The 27545-nt window shown below is 41.8% G+C and overlaps 1 protein-coding gene across 1 annotated transcript; it reads left to right on the top strand.

Annotated features, from left to right (window-relative positions):
- The first annotated feature begins 5662 nt into the window (after positions 1-5662).
- SLN (sarcolipin) lies at positions 5663-7570 on the top strand. The gene is made up of 2 exons (XM_027822167.3): positions 5663-5800; positions 6992-7570. Exon 2 carries the CDS (start codon positions 7102-7104, stop codon positions 7195-7197), a length of 96 nt encoding a protein of 31 aa, XP_027677968.1. The 5' UTR covers positions 5663-5800; positions 6992-7101; the 3' UTR covers positions 7198-7570.
- The last annotated feature ends 19975 nt before the right edge of the window (positions 7571-27545 follow it).

The raw sequence follows: 27545 nt of genomic DNA, 5'->3' as shown, positions 1-27545 counted from the left end.
TTTTTCACCTGAAGTTTCTCACAAGAAAAATGTTGGTTTTACGACCAGCTCTTGGTGGGAGCCAGAGCAGGGCTGGTGCCAAGGACACAGTAGCATGCGATCGATGAGGGAGAAAGACAACTCCTTCCCTCCCCTGCCTTTGCTCTTAGTGAATGTTGGAATTTGCTATTTCTCCCTCAACCGGTAGAGTACACCCCATTGGGTGGCTCCTCACAAATCCTGTTCCGTATTTTGGTGATCCCCATACCAGCACCCTTTACAGGTCTTAGAGCATTTCCACTAATTCTCTTTTATTTACTTTTTGAGTGAAAACTTGCTGTATACGGTCTTAGTAAATAAGACCATTTTAGTTCCAAATTTTACTTACGTATGCACCACACACCATTCTGGGTACTTGTAAATAATAACAATGCAAATGTGCCTGCCTGTGAGGCATTACTAGCTTCAGGTGCTAACAGTGAAATCTACCAAGTTTTTTAACTTTGTTCATGAAAATACTTTAATAAATCAGAGCTTAAAAATAACGTTTAGCATTTCCAGAACATTTTACCTGTTCAAAATGCTCTACAGATATTGACTAGTACAGGGGGATAGGTAATTAAGTATTAGTGTCACAATTGTAAAGGTGTGGAAACCAAGGCCAAGAGGTGGCTCAAACCTACAATTAACTGGTGGAGCCAGGATTAGAACTCAGGATCTCGTGACTCCCAGCCCTCACGTCTTCTAGTAAAATAGCACCAAATAGTTGATGATAACATGTAATGGGCACTCCTGCTCTGCCTACTGGTTGGTGGCCATTGTACAATTGCTGAGATTGTTCCTAGTAAGCCCATGTTCCAAGTAACCACCATTGACCAGACCATGTCAAGACAATTGCAACCATTTTTCCTGGATGCAGTAATCTGTGCCTTGGTCCCTTAAATCTGGACTACTGAAACTTGCTTTTCTAAGGGTTAACTCTGAGTGCCTGTCAACAGCTTCAACCAATGCAGCATTCAGCATGCCCGTGTGATGCCAGGAAGCACAGAGGGAGCATCTCACGGCAGTTTTCTGTTCACTCTGCTAACTGCGTGTTACCTTCCAGGGTAAAATTTATGAGTTGATCATGATCTATGAAACCTTGAAAGGTCTGAAACCCAGCTATCAGAGAGATTATTTCCGGCTTATTCCCCCACCGAGAGTGAGATGAGAGCAGGTTTCTGTGCCCCTGGAATTCAGTTCTGCTGGATATATGTAGCTTCACAACATGAGATGTAAAATACATATTTTTGCCTAGACTTTCCACAGCAGGGGAAGCCTCTTCCTCTGATATTTAATTTCCTAAATGCTATCCACTGTCTCAAATTTCCTTGAGGCAAGAGAGTTAGCTGCAGCTGAGGGTGAGGCAATATGTGCTTCTTATTCTTGTCATGTCATTTAGTTCTTTTTAACTTGTTTGAAGGGGGGAAAGATAACATATTGGTGGCACCTTAAAATATTTCTGAGGATTTCTTTCTGTTCTCTTAACTGGTGGCACATAAGTTTTCCTGATAAAGAAAAAAATCAATTGGTATAGTTGTGCTTACTTATTATTCTGGAGTCTGAATCTTAACGCTGCAACGCCTGTTAACAGGGGAAATGGTGGGCACCTTGCAGGAGAGTTACATTATGAAGATGGAGTGGGGGTTTTTCTCCCAGCTATGCCATTTGGGAGATGGGGAGTATTAATGCCTTAGGCATGCCTGGTATTGAATGTAAGTGAATGGCCTGGTGGCTATTTGGTTTACAGGAGTAGGACATATATTGAGTCATGCCTTGTCCATGCCTTGGTCATTTCTGCTGTAACCTCCTACTCTGAGGCTCTCTGCTTCTCACCCTCGTCTCCTCCAGTCTGTTAAAATTACTGCTGCTCCCCCTCCCGCCACTCTGACCATATCACCTTGCCACTTACTCCGAAATTCCACAGGGAAAGGGCCTGGCTCTAGCAGCACAGGTCAGAACAAAACAGCTATACGCAAGAGAAGGGGCACCATAGCATGGGCTGGGGTCTTTGAAACTGTAATGCCTCATACACTGAGAGGATTTTTGAGTAGCTTCCTGAAAGAGAGAGAGGGTAAGTGGCAAACACTAAGGGCCTGCTCGTGTTTCTTTTGAAGTTTATGGGAGTTTTGTTATTGACTTCAGTGGGAGCAGGATTGGGCCCTAATTGTGAGGCTTACAGGTTTATGAGGCTATATAATGGAATCAAATGGACCAGTCAATAAATTATGAAGTACATATACTTCATTTTATCATATTGACATGGTGGTTTTTCAATAATGTGGTGCTGTCAGCTTAGAAGGACTTTTAATTGTCAAAGCAAATTCAGAGACCTATTGCCTATTGTTAATACGCTGAGTAATCTAACTTGGTGGGTATTTTTATGTGCTTATACCCGGACATGGTAATTATATGCAACATACTCACACCACTGATTTATGTACCTTACAACGGCTTCATGTTTACCTTTGCCTGTATAGTAAGAGGTCATTTTTTCAAGTGGATCTTTCGGCAATACACTTCTGTTACACTCAGAACAGAGATTCCAAGGCCACCATTGCCCAGACATTGACATTTAAAAAAAACCTCTTAATGAGATTTTATTAAGAAATCTTAAGACAGTCTCCCCCGCAACAATGAATGCAGCCTTGTTATATAAGAATTACTTGGAAAGATTACATGGTACTTGATGTGTAGTCTAGAAAGAATTTGAGACAGACACAGCAACTTTAAATATAGACCAGAGCCTTAAGTTTGAATATGTAAGGCATGAGGAGGGAACTTTGGCAGGGTGTATGTGAAATTTTAGAACAACCAAATCTGTCAAAGGAAAATCAAATGGCCAACAAAAGAACTATTTAATACATCACCAAAACCCAGGACTAGTATTTAAAATATAATCATTTACCTCATCCTTTGCCTTCCTTCCTCTTTCCCTTCGTCATTAGATGAGGTTAACTCACTAGATTAAATAAAGCATCCTCTTTTGCTACTGCCTTTAAGGTCTTTCACACTTCATAAAGAGCAGGGATATAGTTTAGTGAGATGGCTCAGAGGTTGAACTCAGAGGTGATTTTAGACTGCAGACTAAGCTGTGGCATACATAAGTCAGAAAAAGTGCCAAACATTGCTTGATTTTTTTTCTTTCACAGTTCAAGTCAAAAAATGTTCCCCATCTTAATAATATGTAACATGGTGCTCATTAAGCTTAAGGTCTTTTTGCAAGCCTTGTAGGTATCCTGCCAGATGGCACAAAATCTAAATGTAATACAGTAGTTTGTCTCTTCTAAAGTTACTATGGACTATATCTGCCAATCAAAAATGTTCTTCCTTTGCCAGCTGTGTCTTGTGGTGATATAAAAAGTTCTGTCAAATGAGTTGTCTCAACATTGCCCATTGCAGGAGAAAAAATAAATTCCTTCTGCCTTGATGAACATATAAAGCAGAAAGTCCTAATTAGGGTGTTATTGAATTATATTTTGTATAGTGCCAAAAAGTATGCCCGATACTTTCTAGACAAGCGTATATATGGGCAAGGTCCCTGCTCTGGAAGGTTTACAGTGTAAAGCCCCAATCTTGCTAGCAGAGCTGCAGGGGTGGGCCCTTGTATTGAACACAATAGGACTCCAGGCGGGCATAAGCCTTGACTCTTATGCCTCTGATTGCAGGACTGGACCTTAAAATCAGATTCTGTCAACCTTATTTGCATTGACTAGTATTTTATTCTGTAAGCAATCCCAGCGAAAGCTCACTGAGTAAGGTCCTATACCACACAAGTAAGAGTGAAGGATCTGATCCTATTTAGACACTATAGAAATAACGGAAGGAATGCAAAAGAAGTGGTGATGTTTAGCATGTGACTGGTTAGTTCCACATTTATAACATTTTGTGTTTCATTAACACCTGGAGGAAGAGAGGGCTAGATATAGAGATCTTAGAGGAACTGTGGTTTAAAGCAGGTCTAGAGGCAGAAAGGATGGCAGGCCAAATCAGGAAAGGAATTTCAGGAATAGTGTGCGGCATAGAAGATGTGGAGATGAGGGTGATGGCTAGAGTTGCTTTTACCATCATAATGATGATTTTCGATGGAAAATATAGTTTCTGGCAAATAAAAATTTTCCATGGGAAAATTTCAATTTTGCCAAAAATTTTCAATTTCAATGTTTCCCTATTGGGAAAACCAAAATGAAATATTTTGTTTTGGGCTGGTTTGACTCTAATCGAAATATTTTAGTGTGTTGAAGTGACCTGAAATGTCATTTTGAGTCAGGTCTACATTAAACTGCATTTCCCTCTGGTGCCATGTGGGAACTATAGTTTGGGTCTCTCATATCCCCCATCCTCTCCTATGGGCTGGGCTGGTGATTAGTTGTGTGACTTGGATGGAACTGTATTACTTGTTCTGAAATAATGTCAGTAAATTATAGAGTACAAACTGGGAGTCAATAGCTATTAAATGCAAAAAGTCAGTGAAACATTAAAGTTATTAATTTAAATGCACAACAGCCATGTGAGTTTGTAAAAAATTTGTGTAATCCACAATATGTAGTTTTTGGAAATAATTGCAAGGGACCGATTTGAATATCCTTCCGAACTTGAACCAGATTCTGATACACTGACTCATGCTGGGTAGCTCCTTATTCAGTAGTGGTCGCATTGACTTAATAGAAATATTTGTGGAGTAAGGTATTCAGTGTAATTGAGGTGTCTGAATTTGGCCCAATGGAGTGAGGATGGTAGAATCTTGCCCTAATTCTGTATTATGTCATACTGTTCTATTCTCTTTCAAATTTATTTGAGAAAAATGCTTTTTTATATTTTAATAATATTTTTGTTGATGTGTGTCCATTTTTACAGCTGCCAAGGAGCAAAGCTAAGGTAATATAAGTTGGCTGGACTTTAGAGCGGTGTAATTTAGGGGAAGAAATTCCACATTTGGTGAGAATATATTTTATTGCAATTTTTTTTACTGGCAACTCTTTCAAGTAGCTCAGGGGGTTGGAATGTTAGAGTAAGTCCCCGGGGAAATGGGCTAATAGGCAGAGTGCAGGAGAGGCAGTTAATGGGGCATGGCTAATGCAACTGTCCATGATTTTCAAATACTTTAATTTTATTCCCAAATTCTTATGTCCAGTAAATATTATTTAATTACTGCATATCCAAGTGCAAAAATATTTTGCTCTAGCTGTCTCTCTCTCAGACTAAATGTATAAGAACATGAGACGTTGTAGAGACTATAATAACTATGTAAGGCAGCAACAGGTGACTGTACTTGTAAAGTAAACAATGTAGCCCGGACTTTGTTCAGTTTCTAAAGACTGGAAAGCGTCTTGTACAGATCCTGAAAATGAATATGGAGTATTTCAAACATCTTTTTTTGCAGTATGGATGAAGATACTAACTGGTGAACTTGAAGCACAAAAGAAACATTTGTGAAATCCACTTGGTTCCAAAGGGTTTGTACATGTCTCTGACATTAAAGCAACTCATCAGAGGAAGAAATGAAATGGTCATATGCAAATCCATCCATATGCCCAAATGCATAAATAGCCCTAATTGAATCCTGAGGCCCAGCATAGCCTTTTTAAAATATTTAGTTGGTGATGTCATCACTTTTGTTGCCAATACGCTTGTTGCTCTCCTCCCTCCGACTACTTTAGTTCCAACACAGAGACTGGGAATCCAGACTGCACTGGGAGATCGGCAGAAGCTGAGGAAGAAATAGTATCTGATTGACCTAGGGTTCCAGAAGCTGCAATACCATTTCATTTATCCTCTTCAGGTAAATCCTGGGCTACTTTTTAGATCTACTTTTCCTTTGTACAAATAAAATATGAAGCTGATAGAGCAATGTGAGGACATGGGAATTTGCATAACTGCATTACCACATATTGAGCTTTTAATATTTCATTAGTAAACTAAGACAATTTCCAGTTAAAGCCTTCTGTCTTCATCATGGTATGATACTGAACTTGCTCTTGTGTTCATCATAGATGTTACTTTCTAATCTAGCTTCTCCTTTAAGAGTTTGTTTGCATTGCTGCATTTCTTTTTTTGCCCAGAGCTTAGTTCTCTTTTTGTTTTTTAAAACAGTTTTCATATTTATTACACAGCACACAAATAGGATTAGGCAACAGGGTACTCATCACAAATGTTATCACTTTGCTGTGTGTGCCCAGGGAAACATACACAAATCTGGACTTTCTGTGATTAAAGTGACTCACATAAAAACAATAGCTGATTAAAAGTTTTTGAATATAGCTCAAGAGGCATTACTATTTAAGAGAACTGTAGCAACTTGAAAGTGCAGGTGAGTCAGAAGAGTTCAGAGAAAACCTATTTAATCTACTAGCATTAGCCCACGAATTGTGATGTTTTTCAGAAACAAAACTGTATAACTGCGCCTCTCACTTTTTAGTCATAACAAAAATCCTTCAAGTTGTTTTCTCTTCCAAGCACTGCAAAGAAAGGCTGAATTTAGTGATTCTTCCAAGTTATACTTGCAGTATTAAAGTAAAACTAGTAGTATGGAATGAAGAGAGAGAGAGAAAGAGAGAGAGATGTAGAGTTTAAGATCTGAATATCAGAGAAAAATTTCTAGCTATCTTATTTTAAAATGATACAATAACAAATATTTGAATGTTAGTAATTTTAATAGTAATATGCTTGCAGTAAGTATCACTTCAAAAGAATATGGCAGAAGTTTTTAAAAAAATAACTGTGCAAGTCAAAGCTGACTTCCAAGGATTGCTTGTTATGTGATAGATGTATTTTGGGGTGACACTGAGAACATGTTTTCTCAAATGGTGGAAATCAAAGAAGGTGATAAGCTGGTAGAGATACTCTTTGCTTTTTAACTTCTGCAGCGCACACTAACTTTCAGCAATAGAAATAACATTTACTTATAGTAATATACATAGCTATTAGGCTTCTTAGCTTCATATGTCTGTTCTGTTGGTGTGTTTTTTTCCAGGAGAGACTCTGACCTGGAGGCTGATCTCAAGGACACTCTTGGAGGATTCCCTGAGGGTTTCCCTTTGCTTCAACTGTTAGCCTCCGTGCTTCCTCTGATCATTCTTGAAAATGGACCGATCCACGCAAGAGCTTTTCCTCAACTTCATGATTGTCCTCATAACTGTGCTCCTCATGTGGATTCTGGTGAAATCTTATCAGGAATAAAAGACTGTGGCATATTCCGTGAATGAATTTAAGTTTGTGTCTGCAGAAGTATGTGACATCTACTGTATAATTGTGTGATTAGCTTCATGTAGATCTAGAATGTAAGCTTTTTTTTACTCTAAAACACCTGTTACCTGAGATAATGTGTGTTTTACATGGGTCTATGATGATGTAATTATTTTATTCTTTGGCAATCCAGTTGTAAAATGTACAAGGCAAGATCTTCAGTAGTTGTTACATGTGATTGTCCCCCCAACAGTTACTGTCTCCATAAACAGAGACAAAAGAAGCACAAACCTACTGAGATGAAAAATGTGGAACCTTTTCATTTGCTCACCATTGTACTCTCCTGAATAAAGAAGAAAATGTAAGACATGTTTTGTAGTAATTTTTATCCTTTCCTTGATCTGATTACTTTTCAGGGAAGGATATGGTGTGTTTACTTGAGAAATACAGGACAACAGCCAGGGAAGTTTGGTGGCTTGATTGCCTTTAGTTAAAAAGTACAAATAAAGGTCCAGTTAATAGCTACTGAGTCCCAGTGGAACTCATACTGAGTTACATGAATACCAAATGAGTTCATCACAATAGTTAGTACAGTAAAATGGCCAGAGAATTTTCATGGCTAGACCATTATTTATGCTACCAGTTCTGTGAACTTAGACTTTAAAGAAATCCTTTACCTTATTGCTGGCATTGCCATATAATTGCATCTTCTAGGGATGGATTTTGGATGTCACCTTTAGGGTCTAATTGTTTGATTTCATAGAATCATAGGGTTAGAAGGCTGTGCAGGGGGCATCTAGTCTAGTCACCAAACTGTGATTGGCACATGAGGTAGAGGGAGCAGGGGCATGGGTTGGTATAAATTATTACAGCAGCCCCAAGGCTGCTCTAACTTCAAGAGTCTGAAAGGTTCCACTGCAGCAGCCAGAGATCACCAGAGCACAGAGGCACTCCAGTTGTGCCTCCTTGCCCTCAGCACCTCCCCTATGCAAAAGGCTGCGAGGGAGTGCTGTAGAGTAGCTTGGCTGGTTTTATGCTGCTTGGAGTCTTCCAGCAGTAGAGGACGCATCAGTTATCTACTTTGGCCAACTTTGGGACTGTTACACAGCAGTGCTTGGGTTTGGACCCAGGCAGGCCCTTCCAACCCTCTCATCTGTCAATCAGCAGCTAAAGTCTTCCCAAGAATTCAAACATGCCATCCTAATGGCTTCAAAAGATGTAACATTTTAGATAAAATGAGGCTTGCATTAAGAAGTTTGGATCATTTAAATACATCTCATTGTACTTACATTGGCTTGCTTCCTGGCTAGGACACTTAAAGGAATGAGTAAAGGTCAGGAGATTAGGTGCATGTTATCCAAGGATGATTTGTTATACTTTTATTTAGAAGCATGATGGTAAGCATGTTTTGAGAATCAGGTTAGTGCTTTAAAGGACAACACTGAAAATCTCAGGCTGCATGGCATTATTCCATCTGCTACAGTTATCTGTTGTTTAAAAAGTGGATATTAAGTGTCATTTTTCTGTTTAGTCTGTACTTTCCACGCTGCTCTATAGTTTTCCTCCTCCTCTGTTTCAAAGATGATTGCAAAGCTGTTTCTGCAATTAATAGACTAAATCCTCTCCTGTAAAGAAATCCTCTCTTTAGCAGGACGCTTGTTAAACTATGCAGTGTAGTCGTAGGTGTGTTGGTCCTGGGATATTAGCGAGACAGGGTCGGGAAGGTGATATCTTTTATTGAACCGGCTTCTGTTGGTGAGAGACAAGCTTTCGAGCTCCACAGAACTCTTCTTCAGGTCTGGGAAAGGTATTCCGTGTGTCACAGCAAAATGCCAGGTGGAACAGATGGTTTAGCATAAACTGTCACATAGCTTAGCATAGCTATCACATAATCCTAAGGGACCATTCAAGGTAGAGAGGCCCGTTAACACCTCTGCTGTCATAGGACAAAAAGAGGGAGTTAGTGGGTTACAGATTGTTGTAATAAGCCATAAATTCAGAGTCTCTGTTCAATCCATGATTTTTAGTGGCTAGCAGAATTGTGAATTTAAGCTCCCAGCCTCATCTTTTGAAAGTGTTGTGCATGTTTCCTTTGAGGATGAGGACTGATAAGTCAGATATAGAGTGAGTGTTTTGTGAAAAGCGTTCACTCACAGGGTGTTTTTGTCTTTTATTGTTTTCCTGTGTGAGTTCATTTGAGAGGCTAGAGATTGTCTGGTTTCACCCGCATAGTTGTTACTGGGGCATCTCGTGCACTGGGTGAGGTACACCACATGTTGTGATAGGCATGAGTAGGATCCATGGATCTTTAAAAGGGTGTGGTTGCTGGGGTGTTGATCATTTTGATTTTGCTGTGATGCCCCCAATGAGCAGTGGTAGCTATGTCGGCGGGAGAGCATCTCCTGCCAACATAGCATTGTCCACACCAGCGCTTCTGTTGGTGTAACTTATGTCAGTCAGGGATAGGGATTTTTCACACCCCTGAGTGATATAAGTTTTACCAACAGAAGTGCTAGTGTAGATATGGTCTCAGGCATGTGAAATTTCTTGTGAGAAAGCTGAGATGGCATTAAATTAGCCTGTGCCAACAAAAGCCGCAACCTTGGGTTTTGACCCATCTGCCACCAGGAGCTGCCACGATTCCGCTAATTTACACAATTTGTTTGCATTCCAAGGGCACATCTGAAACAGGCAGCCAAGTCTGGGGAAGGACATGGAAAATCTATTTTTAAATATAGTGAATACCTGATAATTCAATATGATTCTCATCTTTCACATACTGGGCCTTTCTACCCCGCCTGTGCCTCTCTCATCCGGTATTATCGGATCTACACTGTGGCTTAAAAATAGATTTTCAGATTCTCTCATGCATCACAGCTTAGGGCTTAGGACATTGCAGCTGTACACCCAACTCTTGCCACTTCAGTGGTAAGAAACACACTGCGCACCACTTGGGTTGGAAGAATCTTTCCTGTTGATTAGTCTACTGCATAGCAACACTTTCAGTGGCATATGATACGGAGCCATCTAACACATTTGGTCTTGTCACAAGACACAGTGATAAAAAATTACAGATACTTCACTGTTGAAGAAGCTGCTAACTATTTTGGCCAGAGTTTTGGAACTGCAGAGCAACCCAACTCTCCCTGAAGTCTGTGGGAGCTTTAGGTGCATAGCACCTTTGGACATCAGCCAATATGAGTAAATAGATATGTTATAAGTGCCTCGCTTTTCAGGCATTTCTGACTTTCTGGAAAAATTTGGATGAAATTCCTCATGCACATTCTCAGCGCAGAGGTGAATTGTCTTTGAAAATGGTCATTTTTTCAAAATGCAGTAGTTCAAAAAAGACCAAATGGAATATTATCAATTGACCAGAGTTAAAGCAGGATGTTTTAGTGGTTAACACTAGGACTCGGATCTACAATCAGTTCTGCCAAGTCACTTAAGCTGTCTGCTATTCATTTCCCAATGGATTATTTCTAAAACTTCTGGCCTGACATGGAAAAATACTTTCAGGAAATTTGTAAATTTGTAAATTTGCTTTACAAACACAGTTTAGCCATTTCCAGATAAAGGTGCAGTGCATGCAGCTATTGGAAGCATTATATACTGAATACGGTGCATGCATTTATGTAGTGTATGAGAGTATGCCATCCTCTATGAATCTGAAAACATTCAAATAAAGATAAGGCCATTTATTTGAGTCTGAAGTCACAAACTCAGACATGTTTATGTGAAAGCTCCTTCAACTCTATCTAGGCCAAAAATTTCAAACTGGGCATCTGTCAGGGTTCCTTCCCCACTCTGAACTCTAGGGTACAGATGTGGGGACCCTAATGAAAGACCCCCTAAGCCTATTTTTACCAGCTTAGGTTAAACTTTCCCAAGGAACAAACTTTGCCTTGGCCTTGAACGGTATGCTGCCACCACCAAGCGTTTTAAACAAAGAACAGGGAAAGAGCCCACTTGGAGACATCTCTCCCCAAAATATCTCCCCAAAACCCTATACACCCCCTTCCCTGGGGAGGCTTGAGAATAATATCCTCACCAATTTGTACAGGTGAACACAGACCCAAACCCTTGGATCCTAAGAACAATGAAAAATCAATCAGGTTCTTAAAAAATAATTTTAATTAAAGAAAAGGTAAAAGAATCACCTCTGTAAAATCAGGATGGAAAATACTTTACAGGGTATTCAGATTCAAAACACAGAGGATCCCCCTCTGGGAAAAACCTTAAAGTTACAGAAAACAGGAATAAACCTCCCTCTTAACATAGGGAAAATTCACATAAAACAAAAGATAAACCAATCCGCCTTGCCTGGTTTACCTATACTGGTTGCAATATTGCAGACTTGGATTAGGATGGGTTGGAGAAGATGGATTTCTGTCTGGCCTCTCTCAGTCCCAAGAGAGAACAAACACGTAAACAAAGAGCACAAACAAAAGCCTTTCCCCCCCCAAGATGTGAAAGTATCTTGTTCCCTTATTGGTCCTTTGGATCAGGTGCCAGCCAGGTTACTTGAGCTTCTTAACACTTTACAGGTAACAGGATGTTGCCTCTGGCCAGGAGGGATTTTATAGCACTGTATACAGAAAGATGGTTACCCTTCCCTTTATATTTATGACACGCCCCCCAAATCACAGATAGGGTGAAACACTGGCTGGGATTTCTTCCTGGAGCTCTAGGAAAAACAGAGTTAATAAGACACATGCATCTCTAAATATACTACCAAGTGTATAAAGACTAACAATATTTCCCACATCTCAAGGACGATTTGGACCAGTTGATTCTGGGAAACTTTCACGGGAGAGTGCATCAGCCACTTCGTTAGACGCTCCTGAGATGTGTTGGATGTCGAAATCAAAATCGTGGAGAGCTAAACTCCACCGAATAAGTTTTTTGTTATTTCCCTTGGCGGTATGAAGCCACTGTAGCGCAGCATGGTTGGTTTGCAGGTGGAAACGCTGTCCCCAAACGTATGGGCGTAGCTTTTCGAGAACGTAGACAATGGCGTAACATTCCTTTTCACTGATTGACCAGTGGCTTTCCCTCTCAGACAGCTTCTTGCTGAGAAACACGACAGGATGAAACTCTTCATTCAGTCCTTCCTGCATTAAGACTGCTCCTACACCATTCTCGGACGCATCTGTGGTTACTAGGAACGGTTTGTCAAAGACTGGGGCCCTTAGTACAGGGTCAGACATGAGTGTCGCTTTAAGCTGGTTAAAGGCCTTCTGACACTCTTCGGCCCACTGAACGGCATTTGGCTGTTTCTTTTTGGTTAGGTCTGTCAGTGGGGTGGCGATTTGGCTGTATTGAGATACAAATCGCCTGTAATATCCAGCCAAGCCTAAGAAGGATTGGACCTGTTTCTTTGATTTTGGGACAGGCCACTTTTGGATAGCATGCACTTTGGCCTGTAGGGGGTTGATAGTTCCTTGACCCACCTGGTGTCCAAGGTAAGTCACTCTGTTTAGGCCTATTTGACACTTCTTAGCCTTAACAGTTGGTCCTGCTTCCCTTACGTGCTCGAAGACTTTTTGTAGATGTTCCAGGTGTTCTGCCCAGGAATCTGAAAATATGGCCGCATCATCAAGGTAGGCGACTGCATATTCTCCCCATCCTGCCAGGAGACCATCTACAAGTTTTTGGAAGGTGGCAGGTGCATTCCGCAGCCCGAAAGGGAGCACATTAAATTCATACAGCCCGACATGTGTGATGAAGGCTGACCTTTCCTTGGCGGAGTCATCTAGCTATACCTGCCAGTACCCCTTGGTTAAGTCCAAGGTAGAGATGAACTGGGCCAGTCCCAGTTTCTCCAATAGCTCATCTGTGAGTGGCATTGGATAGTTGTCTGGGCGAGTTACAGCATTTAGCTTACGGTAGTCCACGGAAAAACGTATCTCCCCATCTGGTTTGGGAACTAGAACCACTGGAGATGCCCATGCACTGTCAGAGGGGCGGATTACACCCATCTGTAGCATATCCTGGATCTCCCGTTCTATAGCAGTTTTAGCTTGAGGAGACACCCAGTAAGGTTGGGCTCTAATTGGGTGAGCATTACCTGTGTCAATGGAAAGGTATGCCCGTTCAGTCAGTCCTGGGGTGGCTGAGAACATCAGCGCGTAGCTAGTGCACAGCTCTTTGATCTGCTGTCGCTGCATACGCCCAAGGGTCATGGAGAGGTTCACCTCTTCCACGCCACCAGCACTTTTCCCTTCGTAGTAGACACCTTCAGGCCACTCAGCATCATCTCCTCCCTAGGCTGTAAACTGACAAACCTTTAATTCTCTGAAATAAAAGGGCTTTAGAGAATTAATATGGTACACCTTAGGCTTTTGGTTTGAGGTTGGGAATGCTATGAGATAATTAACAGCTCCTAGGCACTCTTGGACCGGGAATGGCCCTTCCCACGATGCTTCCACTTTATGGGCCTGGAGCACCTTTAAGACCATGACCTGGTCCCCTACTTTGAAGGACCACTCTCTGGCATGTTTATCATACCAGGCTTTTTGCTCTTTTTGAGCATCTTTTAGGTTTTCTTTAGCAAGGGCTAAAGAGGTTCGGAGGGTGGTTTTTGGTTGATTACAAAGTCCAGAATGTTAGTTCCTGGAGAAGGTGTAAACCCCTCCCATTGCTGCTTCACCAACTGTAATGGCCCCTTAACCTCGCGGCCATATACAAGTTCAAATGGTGAAAACCCTAAACTGGGATGTGGTACAGCTCTGTAGGCAAAGAACAACTGCTGCAACACTAGGTCCCAATCATTGGAGTGCTCATTTACGAATTTACGTATCATAGCCCCCAAAGTTCCATTAAACTTCTCCACCATGCCATTTGTTTGATGGTGGTAAGGGGTGGCAACCAAGTCATTTACCCCATGAGCTTCCCAAAAGTTTTCCATAGTTCCTGCCAGGAAATTAGTTCCTGCATCTGTGAGGATGTCGGAGGGCCAACCTACCCTGGCAAAAATGTCTGTTAGTGCCTGGCACACACTTTTAGCCCTGGTGTTGCTTAGAGCTACTGCTTCTGGCCATCAGGTGGCAAAATCCATGAAAGTCAGTATGTACTGCTTTCCTCTGGGTGTCTTTTTTGGAAAAGGACCCAGAATATCCACAGCTACTTGCTGAAACGGAACCTCAATGATGGGGAGTGGCTGGAGAGGGGCTTTGACCTGGTATTGGGGTTTTTCCACTCTTTGGCATACCTCACAAGATCGGACATAGGCAGAAACATCCTTGCCCATTTTCTCCCAGTGGAATGACCTCCCCAAATGGTCTTTGGTCCTGTTCACCCCAGCATGGCCACTAGGATGATCGTGGGCTAAGCTCAAGAGCTTGACCCGGTACTTAGTTGGAACTACCAACTGTCTCGGAGGATGTCAGTCTTCCTGGTGCCCACCAGAAAGAGTTTCCTTGTATGAAAGTCCTCTTTCTACAACAAACTGGGATCGATTAGAAGAGCTGAGAGGCAGTGGGTTGCTCCGTGCCTCTGTCCAAGCTCTCGGGAGGCTTTCATCTGCTTCCTGTTCGGCCTGGAACTGTTCCCTTGATGCTGGAGACATCAGTTCCTCAGTGGATTGTGGACCTGGGCTTGGTCCCTCTGGAAGCGATGCAGGTGATGGGGCTGTTTCCGTTGATGGTGAACCGCTCTCTGCTGGTGCACTATGGGGTATTTCAGGCTCTGGCTGAGCCTCTTGTGTAGGGTCATCTGCTGCTGCTGCCAGTGCAGGCTCGGTGGTGCCCTCTAGTGTTGGAGCTGTGGATGGGGTTACAAGCACTGGACTCAGTGCTGGCAATGGTTCTGGTGCTGGTTGCTTCACCAGTTTCGGTTCGGGGACTGGCTCTGGCTGGGTCTCTGGGACTGGCTCCACTACGGCCGTTGTAGTTGTTGGCAGGGGATCCGATTCCACCGCCTCCATCTGGGTCTCTGGTAACACAGACGGGGGGCTGGTGGAAGGCTCAGGAACAGTGATAGGTGTGGAAGCTTGCTTAGTCTGGCTGTGGGTGACCATTCCCACCCTCTTGGACAGCTTTACCTGGTTGGCCAAGTCTTCCCCCAGCAGCATGGGAATGGGATAATCATCATAGACTGCAAAAGTCCACATTCCTGACCAGCCCTTGTACTGGACAGGCAGCTTGGCTGTAGGCAAATCGAAAGAGTTGGACTTGAAGGGTTGAATCATCACTTGGGCCTCTGGATTGATTAAGTTGCGGTCCACTAAGGACTGATGGATAGCTGACACCTGTGCTCCAGTCTCTCTCCACACTGTAACCTTCTTCCCACCCACACTCACAGTTTCCCTTCGCTCTAAGGGTATCTGGGAGGCATCTGCGCCTGAGGACCTTTGGTGTGACCCCGGTGCAATGAACTGTAATCTGTTCGGGTTCTTGGGGCAGTTGGCCTTCACATGCCCCAGCTCATTACATTTAAAACATCGCCCAGTTGACTGGTCACTGGGGCGAGGTGGGTTGCTGGAGAATGGTGTGGTGGGACGATAAGGTGTCTGGGGTTTTCCTTGGGATGTAGGTGGGGCCTTGGGTTGCCCCCGGTGATAGGATTTTGTTTCAGGTTACCCCTTCTGATATTCGCTCCAACTGCTACTAGGTTTTTTTCTTTTCTGCCACCTGCACTCATTTGGCTCCAATCTCCCGTGCCTTGATTACAGTTTTGGGCTTCCCATCTAGGATGTACCTTTCTATTTCCTCAGGAACACCCTCTAAGAACTGCTCCATTTGCATTAGGAAGGGCAACTCTTCTGGAGATTTAACACTTGCTCCTGATATCCAGGCACCCCAATGTTTCACAATGTGGTAGGCATGTCGAGTAAATGACACGTCTGGTTTCCACCTTAGGGCTTTGAACCACCGACGGGAATGCTCGGGTGTTATCCCCATTCTGACTCTTGCCTGGGTTTTTAAAAGTTCGTAACTGTTCATGTGTTTCTTAGGCATTTCAGCCGTCACCTCAGCTAAGGGTCCACTGAGCTGCGGCCTCAGCTCTACCATGTATTGGTCTGTAGAGATGCTGTACCCAAGGCAGGCCCTTTCAAAGTTTTCTAAGAAGGCCTCGGTATCATCGCCTGCCTTGTAGGTGGGGAACTTTCTGGGATGGGAAGCGGTACCTGGAGAAGAATTGCTAGGATTGGTTGGCGTATTCTGCTGAGCCCTTGCCTTCTCCATCTCCAGTGCATGCTTCCTCTCTTTTTCCCTCTCCTCCATAGTTCTCTTGTGGGCAGCTTCCTCTGCCTCCACAGCTCTCTTGTGGGCAGCTTCCTCTGCCTCCACCCTGGCTTTTTCTGCCTCCACCTCCAAGCACCTTAAAGCCATCTTTCTATCATGCTCTTTTTGTTTCTCTTCAGCTTCGAATCTGGCCAGCTCTAGTTTATTAGCTGCTTCACTGGTAGTCATTTTCCTGCTTTCTTGTGCTTAACTCTAGCTATACCTGAGAGTTAGGGGGAAAAAACAAACAAACGTGTGTATTTCCCTGCAGGAGGTTAACTACCCTGCCTTTAGGTAGAGAAAACTCCAGCTCAAAAAAGAAAAATCCCTTTGTAAAAAAACTAACACCTCTGTCTCCAGGCAAATAGACAGAAAACCCTCTAGCTGCCGTCAGCTTAAAAATACCTCTTCGGGTGTGTGCTTTTGGTTCAAAATGATCTCTGGTTCAAAATGATCCCACCGCTCTGCCACCATGTCAGGGTTCCTTCCCCACTCTGAACTCTAGGGTACAGATGTGGGGACCCGCATGAAAGACCCCCTAAGCTTATTCTTTCCAGTTTAGGTTAAAAACTTCCCCAAGGTACAAACTTTGCCTTGGTCTTGAACAGTATGCTGCCACCACCAAGCGCTTTAAACAAAGAACAGGGAAAGAGCCCACTTGGAGAAGTCTTTCCCCAAAATATCCCCCCAAGCCCTACACCCCCTTTCCTGAGGAAGGCTTGATAATAATCCTCACCAATTTGTACAGGTGAACACAGACCCAAACCCTTGGATCTTAAGAACAATGAAAAATCTATCAGGTTCTTAAAAGAAGAATTTTAATTAGAGAAAAGGTAAAAGAATCACCTCTGTAAAATCAGGATGGAAAATACTTTACAGGGTATTCAGATTCAAAACACAGAGGATCCCCCTCTGGGCAAAATCTTAAAGTTACAGAAAACAGGAATAAACCTCCCTCTTAACACAGGGAAAATTCACATAAAACAGCCAGGTTAGCTGAGCTTCTTAACCCTTTACAGGTAACAGGATGTTGCCTCTGGCCAGGAGGGATTTTATAGCACTGTATACAGAAAGGTGGTTACCCTTCCCTTTATATTAATGACAGCATCCAAATTTAGGCACCTAAATAGATGTGGCTAGATTTTTCTGAGAGGTGCAGAACATCTGCAGCTGCCAATGTCAATGGGAATTTACTTTGGAAAATCAGGCCACTTTTATATAGGTGCCTAAATATGGATCAATTAGCCTGATCCAAAGCTCATTGATTCAATGAGTGTCTTTCTATTAGCTTCAGCAGGCTTTGGATCAGACCCTAGATGTCTAATTGTAGACATCCAGGTTTCAAAGTTTTGGTCTCAGGGCTCAATTTTAAGAAGTATTGAGCACTCATCACTTCAGCTGAAGTACTCTGGAGCACAGGGTGTTCAGTGATTTTGAAAATCAGTTGACTGATTTGGGTGCCTAAATATGGCCAATCGTTAGGCATCCATATTTGAAAATTTTAGCTTACTTTTTCAATTATGTTTTCCCAAAGGCTATGAAACTGGACAATAGGAGTGGTCAAAAAATTTCCATCAAAAATATTCAATGAAAAATTGTTTTTTTTGACTAAATTAATTTTTTTGCAAAAAGTGTCTGCTTTCTATGACAAATTTCAGTTTTTCTTTGAAACACTCAATGCCTGAAAACGGAAACATTCGGCTTTGAATATGGTGCCACAGTGCTTCATGGGAGCTGTAGTTCAGTTGTCTCATATCTCCATTCTCTTCTATGGGCTGAACCCCTGCAGCCAGACTACATTTCCTGTGATGCAACATGGTCAGTGACTCCCATGATGAACTGCTTCCCTGCTCCAAGAAAAGGAAACCATGATGCATCATGGGAAATATAGTCCAACCAGGGAGCCTCGCCTATAGAGAAGAAAAAGGCCATGAAGCATGTAGTCTTTAGCTCCCATGAGGCACTGTGACAGTATTTCCAAATAGAAACTTTGATTTTTGGCCAAAATTTTTAAGTTTTCAAAGTTTCATTAAATTTTACCATGGAAAGCTTAGGAAAATATTGTGTGTGTGTGAATGGGGGGGGGGGGGGGGGGTTGGCAAAATATTTCACACACAATTCCATCTGACCCCCAACTTTCTGACCACTTCCACTGGACATATCAAGATATCACTGCAGTTTAGGTATATCGTTTCTTTCTGGACCATACCAAGACAATGTTGACTATCTTGGTCCAGCTCCCCAAAAGGATTTAGACGCCTAATGCCCATTAAAGCCCATGGGAGCTAGGTACCTAAATACCTTTCAGGATCTGGACCATTAAACTACTGTGGTACAAAACAATGCAAGCATGGTTCTATTTATACAGGTCTGTTTGTAAATGCCTTAAAGGCATTGGAACATTCTTTGCTTTGCAAAGTTGTTTGCTGATTCAATCGATTGTTTTTACTGGGGCCAGGAGTTAAGTAAGATCAGAAGTCTGACAAATGCTGACTCTTTTGGATTATATGGCAAGGGGCATTAAATCATTCTTCACTCATACAGCTGAGATGGTCTGTCCTCTGTGCACAGGGCTTGCTCATAGATTAGCAACTTAATAGTCTGGACTGAAAAACCATTTGGCATTCTTCCCAAGGCCATAAAATACAGATGTGCAAGCCAATCAACTCTGACTTCACAGTTTAAAGGTTCAGCTTCTATTTTTAAAGCAGGAACAGTTTTTTGTGGCCAGTAACTTGCTACAAGACTCTCCTTTCTACTCGCCATGAATCAGATCTTTGGCTGGTATAAATCAGCATGCCTTGGAAATGAATGGCGGGGGGTACACCAATTTTACATCAGCTGGCCCTTCATACAGAATAGGTTCTCAATAGTTCTTCATTTTTAAGGATTAGGATGAAGAAGAAGAGTGATAGTTTAGTGCAGATCGAAATTTTAGCTGTGGTTGCTATTATATTTTCTCTTACGCAGTTAGTACTTTTGCTATATGAGCTTCGTATACAAGAAGCTCAGGCGCAAAGATCATTTAACTTTGTACACGTTTCTCCACATACCCAGAACATTCCTCTAAAGGGCAACTGGGTGTCCATCTTGTAAGCTCTTCTTGTCCCCTCCTAGCTGTAGTTTGGCGCTTTTTCTGTTTTGGCGGGAAATAACAGTAGCTGTCAATTACCTAATCTGCCTAGTGACCAAAAGTCTATATAAGGCAGTGTTCAAATCAGATCGGGGCTGCCCATCTGAGTGGTAGTGTCTGGTGGAGACAAACTCAGTAATTGAGGGTAGGCCATTCACCCCACAAGGGTTACCTGTCATATTTACCTACACACACCTGACCCACCGGTATAGGATTTACTCACCACACGCACAATGACGCAGGATAGGGAGTGGGAGGGTTTAGAAGCACTCATCCGATCCTGTTCCGGGTTCCCTGGTTCCATCTGAGGGATCCAGCAGTCTTGCTGTGCTGTGCTACCCTAAGGAGAAGACATCAGTGAATCAAGCTGCCAGAAATGGTATAGTAACCATCACTTGGTTGTATCCACAGTTCCCTTATTGGTACAGCTTGCCTTATTTTGTAATTTGCCTGATCATTATCTGTTTATCTGGTTTATCCTGGGAGTTCTTGCCATCCCCTTTAATGAATTCTGTTGTACCTTTATTGGTTTGACTTTTATGTAACGATTACAAGCCCCCGGTGATAGATACAGGTAGGAGACGAACCTGAGACTGAAAGATCTGGGCCACTTTTAATTTAAGCTCCTATTTTGGTGAACACATGGGCTGAGCATGAGCTTAAGAAGATTGTAATCTTGGTCCAAAATGCCCATTTTCATTTTGTTTTATATCCCTTGCCTTTGTAAAGCAGTCAACAGCTCTGTAACTTTCTGCCTTGAGAGGAGGAAATCAGCACATCAGCCAAGAGAAGTATGTGATCCACCCCTTTGAACTACCACATCCCATTCACATCACTGTACTGCTAGCCCTGCCAACTTATAATGAGGTACAGAAGGAGTGCAGCCCAGATGGCATATAGCTTGAAATTCAACTGTATCATAGCACTCATCATTGACCTAGATATTCAGTAACTTTCTCACTTCCTTAAAAGGGGTTTTCTAGTCTACAAAGTTGTGCCTAGAGCTATGTACTCCTGGAGTGCTTCCCATTGGATGACTGTTGGAATCTGTACATTCCTTCAGACTCACTATGTGACACTGGCATTTCACTGTACTTCAGAAACAAACCAGCCTAGGCAAACAATTCTAACTAATCAGCAGGAGTGACCCAACTTTTCAACCTAAGCTATGGAAACAGACTGAGTAATAAATATCTAGGATGAATTACTCTTTGCTGAAGTATTTATACAATTTAAATTAAGTTTTGTGTCCTTATTTACTGCTTTCAGAGTAGTGACATCATTTTTAAAATATCTGACTTGTAGTTTTGCTGATGGCTGCATAACTCAGTATGAATAATCTAAGCCTTTCAAGAGTGATGGGAAAGCTTCATCTCTATGAACAATTGGCCAGATCCTGAGCTAACTTCAGTGGAGCTACACTATTTTACACCAGCTGTGGATCTCTGCATTTGTCTTTTTGTGGTATTGCTTTATTTTCAGTGGAAGTCTATGCATACATCAAATGAAGGAGGTAGTTTGGGCTAGAATGTAGTATTAGACTTGTTGCTTAATGCAGTGTTGAATAGAAGGATTTAACTATAGGAACTCTTATACCCTGTGTTCATTAAGCTAAATTCATTAATATTTTAATGAATGAACCTACTCCTGCTGCCCTGAATCCTTCTTGAATTTCAGATCTTGGCTTATGTCATGGAAGCAAATTCTCATTCAGTTTGAATTGTTTGGTACATGTTTAGATGCTGAATAAAATATGTTCAACTTCAGAGTCTTTGTGATGGCTTCTGGTGGAAGGTGTATCACTATTTATAGTGGGAGTAGATTCTTAGCTCTTAAGGCCAGAAAGGACCATGATCATCATCATCTAGTTTGACCTTTTGCATAACACATTCCACACACTTTCACCCAGTCATTCTTGCATCATGTCCACAACTTCTGGTTGAGCTACAGCATATCTCTTAGAAAGATATCCAATCTGGAGTGAAAGACTTCAAGTGATGGGTAATCCACCACAGTCCGAGGTAAATTGTTCCAAAGGTTAATTATCTTCATTAAAAAAAAATCTTACCTGATTTCTAATATATTGTGCACTTAATTATATATTATGAGATACTTTGCAGTTCTACCTTCATTACTAAGCATCCATATTAAAACATTAATCTCAAATAACTCTTGGATACCAGTTCCAATAAATTTCTTGCCATGGTAAGAACTTAAAATAGCACTGTAGTAATTGTTAATAAATGGTCCATTGACATGATAGATGGCATTGTAGAGCTGGAAAACTACTAGATATATTGATTTCCTAGTATTTTCTTCTTGCATTGAACAAAGAAAAGATAATTTAGGGAAGCATTGTAGGAGTAAGAAATTTCCCAAGGACAAACAAACCACAGCAAGTAGTACGCTGGTGAAAAAATATCTTGTAGGGAGATGATTACTATGAATAACCATCATGATATTGTGATGAATAGTTCTCACTGCACATTGAATGGTGGTGTGGATTGAAAATGTTTTATGGGTTTCTTTTTCTACCAGCACTAAATGCTTCAGAGAAGCCAACATCATAAGTAAATTAGGAAATGTGTCTGGAGGGGGGCGGGATATGATAGAAGACTATAAAATAATGAATGTAGAGAAAGTGAATAAGGAAGTGTTATTTACTCCTTCACATAACACAAGAACCAGGGACCACACAATGAAATTAGTAGGCAGCAGGTTTAAAACAAACAAAAGGAAGTACTTCTTCACACAACACACAGTTAACCTGTGGAACTCTTTCCTAGGGGATGTTGTGAAGGCCAAAACTATAACGGGGTTCAAAAAAGAATTAGATAAGTTCATGGAGGATAGGTCTATCAATGGCTATTAGCCAAGATGGTCAGGGATGCAACCCCATACTCTGGGTGTTCCTAGCCTCTTCCTGCCAGAAGCTGGGAGTAGACAAGAGTGGATGGATAACTTGATGATTGCCTGTTCTGGTCATTCCCTCTGAAGCAGGTGCCCTTGGCCACTGTGGAAAGACAGAACACTGGGCTAGATTGCCCATTGCGCTGACCAAGTATGACCATTCTTATGTAACAGGGGTGGGAAAATGACTCATTATTCTTGGAGAACACTCTCCCCATAAATATTGCCAGACCACCTCAGTGTAAGCTGATTACAGCCATTACAGTACTCACTGTGTTCAGAAGTAGGTAGTAAGCATAAAAGGAGATGTTTGATTATTCCTTCTAGGCAGCTTAGAAAGGATGAGAGCAGTTTGCTTTGCTCTCACAAACAAAGGATGCTATTGCAGGTGTCATTGTAGCAAATAGCAAGGGTAACCCACTCAGCTTCTTAAAAGGTCCCAGATCCCACCAACTCAGTTAGCAAGAGAGTGAGAGAGGGGAATATTTGAGGCTAGGGAAGTATATGAAGGGAAAGCGGCACTGAATGGGTTAAACCAGAGCACTGAATATTCTAATAGGATGATCAAGGACTGCAGTTTTCTTGATTGTTTGGACAAGCATTTAGCTAATTGACAGTCATTTTCTGCAACATCAGAAAATAATCTAATTTGACATGGCTGACTTCTTCATGAGACACTAAACAAACAATCCAAAAAGCAACCAGTCTAAGGCAGACGTATTAGCTACCATAGATTCGAACATAATATGTAGCTATAAAATATTCCTTTTCGCATACAACAGTGAAACAAATATTTAGAAATGTGATTGTTCCACCTGCACACAGATTTCCTACCTGTTAGAGATGGTACTGCTGCTCTCATCTTGCAGCAATAAGGCAGAGAGCTGTCCAAGGTGCTGAAACAAAGAATACAACGGCTACCTTGTTATGGCTATTTTTGTAGTGCAATAAATAAGCATGGCACTTTACTGACAAGAGAACAAAATATATATCTCAGCACGATTACAAGATATATAATTGTACACACAAGCATTAGCCATAGAAGGGAAAAAGAGGACAAGGGCTAAGATAATGTGGCTGATAAAAATGTTGCTGCGTGCACCTTGGAAGTGGTGTGTTACATTATTTGCCATACAAAAAATATCTTTTCTTGGACCAAGTTTTGTTGGTGAAAGAGACAAGCTTTTGAGCTTACACCTGAAAGCGTCTCTTTCATCAACCGAAGCTGGCCCAATAAAGCTATTGCCTCACCCGCCTTGTCTCTCTAATATCCTGAGACCAGCACAGCTGCAGCACCACTGCTTCTCAACACATTCTCAAGTGTATGCACCCAAACACCCATTCTAAAATGGAAAGAATAGATTTTGGAGCCCTATGAGAGGAAAATGTGTTTTGAGAAGGAACTTATAGATTAGTAGACTCCAAGGCCATAAGGGACCTTTGCAATCATCTAGGCTGACCTGCTGTTTAAACACAGGCCATCGAATTTTCCCAAAATAATTCCTAGCTCATATCTTTTAGGAAAACATTAAATTTTGATTTAAAAATGATCAGTGAAGAAGAATCCACCATGACCTTTGGTAAATTGTTAATTACCCTCACTGTCATAAATTTATGCCTCATTTCCAGTCTGAATTTGTCTAATTCAGGGGCATGCACAGGAATTTAAATTTGACCCCCTTTTGAAGGGGCACATTCTGCACCCCTCCCCCCAGTTACCCGGAGTTTTCAGAACCCCCAACAATGGTAACTTAACTATTTCACTCCAGGCAGTGTCAGGAATAAATGAACAGCAACTCAGCAATTCTGTCTGATCAAGGATTAAATGCAAGTAAGCGTGCTCTTGTCTAACACTGCAATTTATTAGATTTAAGCACATACAGACATAAGCAATAGGTTTAGAACACCTATTTACCTAGATATTTACTTAACATCTGGAATGGTATCGAATAATTAACAGCCGGTTCACAGTGGCCAGTTGCTCATCCACTGGGGAAAAAAGGTGTCAGGAAAAACATCTCTCAAGATGGCTTCTTCAGAGTACACTGTGGTTCCAAAGTACACTGTATTAGCTAATCTTTTATAACTAACTTCTACAAACCACATAGGTCATAATGACCTCTACTGGATTATCACTTTCCTAACTTTCAATAAACTTAATATTAGAGGTGTCTAGATTCAAGGTTTTCCAGCCACCAAGGTTTTCAGTCTCAATTGTTTACTTGTCTGTCCCCTCCTCCCATTCTGATTAACAGAAACTGTAGCTAATTTTGACCTTGCTTCTGAAAGCCTCTCTTCAAATTAACCCTTAACTATGTGGTGTTCTATTTCATTAATTCAAGGTGACTGAATGCACATGATATGGTTGCAATTAGCTTGATCACATTCTGGGGTATACACACCTCTCAAACCCAGGGCAACATCCCTGCCCCAGGAGGAACTTACTCTGCCCCCCTCCTCACCCCCGCCTTGGCAGGAGCTCGCTCTTCCCTCCCCCACATCCCTGGGGCCAGAGGAGTGCCCTCAATGATTATTGGGGTGTGTGTGTGCGCGCCCCTGCTTGTCCCCCCTTGTGCACACCCCTAGTGTGGATCATGTTATACCTGTCTCTGTCAGCTTGAAGAGACCATTAACATAGATTTGTTCTCCATGTAGACACCTATAGACTGTAATCAAGTCACCCCTTAACTTCTCTTTGTTAAGCTAAATCGATTGAGCTCTTTGGTCTAGCATTGTAAGGCAGGTTTTCTAGTCCTTTAATCATTCTTGTGGTTCCTCTCTGAACCCTCTCCAATTTAGCAACATCCTTCTTGAATTGTGGACACCAGAACTGGACACAGTATTCCAGCAGTGGTCGCACCAGTGCCAAATACAGAGGTAAAAACCTCTTTACTACTACTTGAGATTCTCCTGTGTATGCATCCCAGGACAACATTAGCCCTTTTAGCCAGAGTATCACACTGGGAGCTCATGTTCAAATCATTATCAACCATGACTATAGACTTTTTCAGAGTCACTGCTTCCCAGGATACAGTCCCCTATCCTGTAAGTATGGCTTATATTCTTTGATCCTTGAAGGAGGAGAGGGTGAATCAGTTCAGGCAGCAAGTTCCAGGCATATAGACTACAGGAGATAGGTGTGGCAACAAGAGTGGATGAGAGAGACAAAGAGATAATTAGATTATTATTTATTAGCACTCCAAGAATATGATGAACAGAAATCATAGAAAGACATGGTCCCTATCTGAAGGATCTTATAATCTAAATTTTAGATGTTACTCAAGGGAGGGATTCAACTTTGTTGTTTTTTTGAGGGGGATTAAGGGGGGAGAGGACATGACCAGAATGATGGTCAAGAAAAATCATCATTTGTATTTTGTATAGATGGGCAGGGGTAACATGAGCTTTGGGAAATCCAGAGAGGAGGTGGTTACAGTAAGCAAGATAGGAGATAAGAGTTCTACCTGCCTTAACAATGACTTTTCCAGATGATCATAAAGCGGAACTGATGGCCCTTGAAGAGAGTCCTAATCACTCTTCTTTTCTCATGGCTAAAGCAGTCAGGAATCCTGGGCTTTAGTCCTGATTCTACCAGTGACTCCCTGTACATTATGGACAAATTAACCCATAGACCATAGGTCACTTTGCCCTCTGCCCTCCAACTATAGGCCTGTTAGTTTGACATCTGTAGTATGCAAGGTCTTGGAAAAAATTTTGAAGGAAAAGGTAGTTAAGGACATTGAAGTCAATGGTAAATGGGACAAAATACAACATGGTTTTACAAAAGGTAGATCGTGCCAAACCAACCTGATCTCCTTCTTTGAGAAAGTAACAGATTTTTTAGACAAAGGAAACGCAGTGGATCTAATTTACCTAGATTTTAGTAAGGCATTTGATACTGTGCCACATGGGGAATTATTAGTTAAATTGGATAAGATGAGGATCAACAGGCAAATTGAAAGGTGGATAAGGAATTGGTTAAAGGGGAGACTACAACGGGTCCTACTGAAAGGTGAACTGTTAGGCTGGAGGGAGGTTACCAGTGGAGTTCCTCAAGGATCAGTTTTGGGACCAATCTTATTTAATCTTTTTATTACTGACCTTGGCACAAAAAGTGGGAGTGCACTAATAAAGTTTGCGGATGATACAAAGCTGGGAGGTATTGTCAATTTAGAGAAGGACAGGGATATCCTACAGGAGGATCTGGATGACCTTGTAAACTGAAGTAGTAGTAATAGGATGAAATTTAATAGTGAGAAGTGTAAGGTCATGCATTTAGGGATTAATAACAAGAAATTTAGTTATAAGCCTGGGACGCATCAATTAAAAGTAATGGAGGAAGTAATTGGAGTATTGATTGATCATAGGATGACTATGAGCCGCCAATGTGATATGGCCACGAAAAAAGCTAATGCGGTCTTGGGATGCATCAGGCGAGATATTTCCAGTAGGGATAAGGAGGTTTTAGTACCCTTATACAAGGCACTGGTGAGACCTCACCTGGAATACTGTGTGCAGTTCTGGTCTCCCATGTTTAAGAAGGATGAATTCAAACTGGAACAGGTACAGAGAAGGGCTACTAAGATGATCCGAGGAATGGAAAACTTGTCTTATGAAAGGAGACTCAAGGAGCTTGGCTTGTTTAGCCTAACTAAAAGAAGGTTGAGGGGAGATATGATTGCTCTCTATAAATATATCAGAGGGATAAATACCGGAGAGGGAGAGGAATTATTTAGGCTCAGTACCAATGTGGGCACAAGAACAAATGGATATAAACTGGCCACCAGGAAATTTAGACTAGAAATTAGACGAAGGTTTCTAACTATCAGAGGAGTGAAGTTTTGGAATAGCCTTCCAAGGGAAGCAGTGTGGGCAAAAGATCTATCTGGCTTTAAGATTAAACTCGATAAGTTTATGGAGGAGATGGTATGATGGGATAACATGGTTTTGGTATTAAATATTCATGTTAAATAGGCCCAATGGGCTGTGATGGGATATTAGATGGGGTGGGATCCGAGTTACCCAGGAAAGAATTTTCTGTAGTATCTGGCTGATGAATCTTGCCCATATGC

Source organism: Chelonia mydas, chromosome 1 (assembly GCF_015237465.2).
Source record: "Chelonia mydas isolate rCheMyd1 chromosome 1, rCheMyd1.pri.v2, whole genome shotgun sequence".
NCBI classification, from domain to species: Eukaryota; Metazoa; Chordata; order Testudines; family Cheloniidae; genus Chelonia; species Chelonia mydas.
This window is presented reverse-complemented; position numbering and strand designations above follow the sequence as displayed.